Source organism: Triticum aestivum, chromosome 7B (assembly GCF_018294505.1).
Source record: "Triticum aestivum cultivar Chinese Spring chromosome 7B, IWGSC CS RefSeq v2.1, whole genome shotgun sequence".
Classification (NCBI taxonomy): Eukaryota; Viridiplantae; Streptophyta; class Magnoliopsida; order Poales; family Poaceae; genus Triticum; species Triticum aestivum.
The window spans coordinates 230,503,497-230,508,956 of NC_057813.1; the positions used below are offsets into that span (position 1 = coordinate 230,503,497).

General features: G+C 44.2%; 1 protein-coding gene across 1 annotated transcript; it reads right to left on the minus strand.

Annotated features, from left to right (window-relative positions):
- Positions 1 to 1,608: 1,608 nt before the first annotated feature.
- Positions 1,609 to 4,919, minus strand: LOC123157310 (non-specific lipid transfer protein GPI-anchored 1). The gene is made up of 3 exons (XM_044575566.1): positions 4,394 to 4,919; positions 2,452 to 2,511; positions 1,609 to 1,978 (listed from the first exon to the last, which is right to left on the minus strand). Exons 1-3 carry the CDS (start codon positions 4,731 to 4,733, stop codon positions 1,857 to 1,859), a joined length of 522 nt encoding a protein of 173 aa, XP_044431501.1. The 5' UTR covers positions 4,734 to 4,919; the 3' UTR covers positions 1,609 to 1,856.
- Positions 4,920 to 5,460: the final 541 nt, after the last annotated feature.

Below are 5,460 nucleotides of genomic sequence, written 5' to 3' on the forward strand. Positions count from 1 at the left end.
GGAGGGTGTTGGAATTTATGTTTATCTTTAACTTGTAATCTCAACAGCATATCTTCTCTCCCTCTCTCTCGTAGCTATCTCAACCTCTGCTGTAACGACCGTATCGTTGGCGATCGGTTCAACTTGTAAGCCACGGCAGGGCTTCTGCCTCATATCAATATAAACCATCGCGGCTCCCTTACGAGGGAGTAGGAACGCTTCCCAATCTAACAAGTACTTCTTCGGCCGGCAGACGTGTCAGTGGCTTTGGCCTCCCTTCGTCCTTCTACCGTGGTGGGGACTCGTGGTTTGGGAGGGACCAAGGTGCTTACTTCCCTTCCTGGTTGGTGGCATCAGCGCGTTATGGTGCCGGTGAGGGGTTCGACATATGTTGCTAGGGCGGCGGCCTTGGATGCCGGGCTAGCCGGTTGGCTCTCCGAGGGGATCCATCGTGGTGGTGGCGGCTATGCATCTTGGTCGTGTGCACAGCAAGGGGTTTGGCCCTGGTTTGTTCCCTTCACGGTGAATTGGCGGGCTCCAGGTTCAGGTGGGCTGGACATCGTCGCAGCGATGACCTAGGTGCCTCGTGGTGCTGTGTGTGAGTTTCGAGGAAAGCTTTGCAGCGGTGACCTAGGTGCCTCGTGGTGGTGTAGTTGAGTTTCAAAGAAAGCTTCACGATTTGGCGCGGGCGCCGCAGTACTGCTTTCCTCTTGAGGACGTCATCGTGAATTTCATACCAATCACATAGCTGGGGGCGCGGGCGACACTTTGCAGCGTTACCCTCTTAGGGCGTTGTTGTGGAGCTCAGGCGTCGTCCGTCAGGCCATGGTGGTTTGTTGAGGTCGTCCTTTGCTCTTGTTTGGCAGCATCTTCGTGTCGTTTTTGTGTCTTTGTGCATGTTCTTCTAATCCTATTGTTGAGGGGGGGGGGGGGGGGTTCTGGCTCCCAGGGATGAACAGTAAATTCATAAAAATGTAAAAAAAACATAAAGTTCTGAATTTTTTTGTAGATGTTCGAGTTAGTGTCGCAAGCATGCTTGAAGAATTTCATTTGAAACTGAGTGTTTTGTCGGTGAAAACAACAAAATTGGGATGGGCATTTTGGGGTGACATTTGGTCTTCAATTTTATTTTATTTTTGCACATGCCAAAATGCTTAACCTTTGTGCCTCAAAATTTGCAGGTAGCATTTTGATGTCACTAAGATCACATAAAATTTTATCCTGATTTTTCTGACATTTGAAAAGATATTTTTGGGCACGGGGCTAAATTGAATTTCGGTGTTGTTCGGTCATTCTTTGATGTAGTTTGTAAAAAGGCTTCCTCACCACACCTTCCGTTTCAAAATAAGTGTCTCAACTTTGTGCTAACTTTAGTACAAAATTATACTAAATTTGAAACACTTATTTTAAGACGGAGGAAATATTTTATATCATTTAATCATGTAATGTGGGTTTTGTTTTATATATAAAGCAGGACGGAAACCTAGTTCAAATTGCTCGTTGTATCAGCCCTGGCTATCTAAACAATCTATCCACGAAAATACAATCAATATAGCTCTGTCGTGGTTAAGCATCTGCCACCAACACATGGCGTTTGCGTACCAGATTTTAATTAGAACAAGAAGAACATAACCACATTTTTTCAGGATATTACTACAAACCATCACTTCCACATGAAGAAACACAAGTCTCAACTTTCCATCTACTTGTCTGGGGTAAAACAAGAGTAAGTCATCCGAACGAATCCTCTTACCACGTGAGTAGATATAGATCATCTAAAGCATCGTGTCGTTGTGTGGGAACTTGCAGAGTTATGTAAACAAACATGAAGGATAGAAGAAAGGGAGAGGATAAAAGAGCGTGTGCTTGTCCAAAAATCAGAAGATGGATGAGAAGACAGCAGAGACGACGGCCGCCGCCACGACGCCATAACCGAGCCCCGTCGGAACCTTGAAGCCGTCGGCGGTGTCTCTCGCTGGCGCGGCAGTGGACGGAGTAACTGCAGGGGAGAACAACACTTCGAGTTAGCATATATTCAGCTAACAAGGGGACTCCATATGATAACTACTACTACCTTCGTCCCAAAATATAAAATGTTTTTGCAAGTTACACTAGTTTATAAACCGTCTTACATTATGGGACGGAGATAGTAGTAAATTTCACAACAATACAGACAGTAACTGGACATGCCACTTTTACTATCTTTGAACATTTCGCAGAACTAGCTGTTGAGGGGACTCCTATGATATACAATAACTAGCAAATTTCACAAAATAAAGACAGAGACAACTCGCTTTTACCATATTTCGACATCATGTTCAAGAACATGTTTCACAGAACTAAATGTTTTAGCCAACTCCGTTTCTGTATCAAATTGTCTACAAGCTGCAGTTCTCTGAAATAGGTTCTTAAATTCGCAGTTACTAATCAATCATAATTGTGAAATCGAGGCAAAGGATTCAAAAAACTTACTCTTGGAAGCATTTGCGAAGAGAGCGTAGTCTGGCGAGCTCGGGGTCAGGTGCAGCAGGTCTAGCAAGGGAGAGCATCATCAGCAATTAGAATGTGTTAGAAAATAACCACTGTCAAACTTGACTATCAACAATTATCTTTTATTTTTTTTGAAAAGAAGGATGACCCCGGCCTCTGCATCTGGGACATGCATGCTGTCATTTTATTGATTAGTTTAGTTTAGTTGTGATATGAGAATGAACACTCCTTTTTTTTGCGGGGGAGAATTAACACTCCTGGTTCAGTATCAATAAAATATTTGAAGTGAAACATATAAGAAAAGAAAGGCAAGTAACTTTAGGCACTCTGACTCACTGAGAATTGATTTTTTTAAGGGAAATTCAGTGCTTAGAAACAAGGTAATTGCAGACAATTAGGAACATCAGAGTTTTTTTTTTTCAGAATCAAATACGAGAGTTTGTGGGTTTTTTTTTTGAGAATCAATATGAGAGTGTGTGTGTGCGCGCGCGTGCGCAAAATGGGCTCAATCTTGTACGCGAGTCGATGACCTGACCACCTGTAGCTAGGCCCAACATGCAGCTGGCCTGCTTTCTCCGCGTACAAAGATTATATTGTGTGCTCGGCCTAACACAGCACTTACGCATGCCTATGAGCTGCGATTTTGGTGCAAACGCAGGGTTTTACAAATGTAGGAATAGAAAACGCGCAAAATATAATCGAAAAGCAGGTGCGAAACAAAGGGTTGAAAACCACAAAAGTTCTATAGACTTGCATGTTTGATTCACATGAATAGCAAAACACAGGAATTCCACCATACATGATTAAATCAAAGTCAAACCAGACCGGTATAAATTCTAAAAAGAGATCCAAGTGAATTGTGAGATCAAATAAAAATTTCCTTCACTCCATTCCTCTGAAACAAAGGAATGAATAGTGCTTGCAAAGCTTTTATTTTTCTATTCTTGCGCTTTTCCTTTACTTTTCCTATGAATCAAACAAGCCTTAAAACGGTGCCATATCCCCATTTCATCACGATTGACTTCCTGACGCCAAGGGTCTCTACTTGCTTCAAAAACCATCGAATACAAGAGAGACACACTCATGCACGTGCTCATGTAGACCATAATATAGTGCATGTTTACACAAAACATTAACTGAAGATTTAGTTAGTTGAGATTGACGAAATCACAACTATTGTCTTGTTATTGACAAATACACCGAGTAAGTACGTATTTCACCAACCACTAAAAAAAGGCGCTTATGAAGGAAAAAATTAATATTATGAAATTAGAAAATATCTAAGAGCTCTACCTTCCAACGCTATACGCTAATAATGGACGCTAATCATACGCTAACTAAACGGTTTATGTGCCACGTGCCGAAAAAAGAAATGAAGGAAGCATCTGACGCGTCTTTTTGACGGCTCCAACTGCAATCGATTGGCACATCGATAGGAAAGCAATCCTGGTGCCTACCCAAGCGCCCCGCGTTCGAGTTGCCCTAAGAAGTTATACGTAAACTTGAGGTTTGATCTATGGTGAGCTAGGATACAACGACCTCCACACTAACCACTCTATAAGTATCAACACACGAAAAGTGTGTAACAGAAATATTTGTTTTTTTTTTCAAGAAAAGAGGGGAACGTCCTCAGCCTCTGCATCTAGTGTGTAGCAAAACTGTAGAATACTATCTTCTTCCCTTTTCCAAGTTTTTTTTCCTACTTGTTTTTACTTCCTTTTCTTTGCGAGGGCTCTTTTTACTTTCATATAAGAACCCAACTAATTAATCAAGTTAATGCCGAGTACTGTATATTGTGAGTGATGAGATCTCGAGATTCAAACGCATGAACAGCAGAACTAACGAGGCAAACAAATAAACTAATCAAACACAGAGGGGTCAATCGGAGCTAGGTGCCGTGTGACTAGCTGAGCAAGGTACTCACTGATGCAGAGGGAAACGTTGGCGTTGGGGAGCTTGCAGGCGGCGGGCTGGGCCAGGAGGCGGTCGAAGCGGAGGCCGAGCTGCTGCACGCCGTGGCTGCCGCTGTGCACCTGCTGGATGATGGAGCAGAGGCACTCGGGCCGCGACTTCTGCGTGTCCGCCGTGTCCTCGCAGCACTTGGCCGACGGCGTGTCCTCGTGCCCCGTCGCGTAGTCCATGCAGTCTGACAGCTTCTGCAGGTCCTCCTGGCACTTGGTCTGCAGCGCGTCCTGCGCCACCGTCGTCGACGCCGCCATCGACACGGCGAGCAGCACCGCCGCCAGCTGACACCACCGCGCCATCTCTCGGTCGATCGCCGGCTGGCTAGGTTAGATCCCTTCTTTCGTTTGGCTCCGCTTCGGTCTGTGCTCGGTTCTGAGCTGCTCTGCTTCTTGCTGGCTAGCTGTTGACGAGGAGGAGGAGGAGGAGGAGGAGAAGGCATGGTGTGGCCGGCCGGCGTTTATAGATAGCCATGATAGGAGACGTCGCAAGGGCATTCAAGTGGGCGGTGAAGGTTAGATGTGTTTGCATTTAAGACGGGAGTGGCAGGGGGCAGGGCTGGTCAGTACAGTTCTTGTGATGGTACGTACTCCTACCATACGTGGCCTGGCTTTGCTTTGGCTACGTATATACATACCCTGACAGGTCTCTCATGCTGAAAACTAGAGCTCTCGTTTTGTAAAATAAGAGCAAAAGCGAACCACATTTTAGCATCATGTGTACTGCTGCTCCGTTCGCTCCATATTAATTGACGCTATTTTAGTACAACAATAGACATTATAGCTGGATAAGATACCACTTCATCTTCATTCAAGAACTTATAAAAATATTGAGCTGTAACAAAATAGTGTATGTTATTATTGAGCGATAATGATAAATGGAACTCGGGATTCATGGAGCCTGAATTTTTAAACAATTCAATAATCATACTTCTGTATTTCTCAAAATCAGGAAAATGAACCCTAAATGGTGTGAATGGTCAATGCTTGATCAAATCACTTTCACTCTGGGGGTGTTGCTGGATGTAGA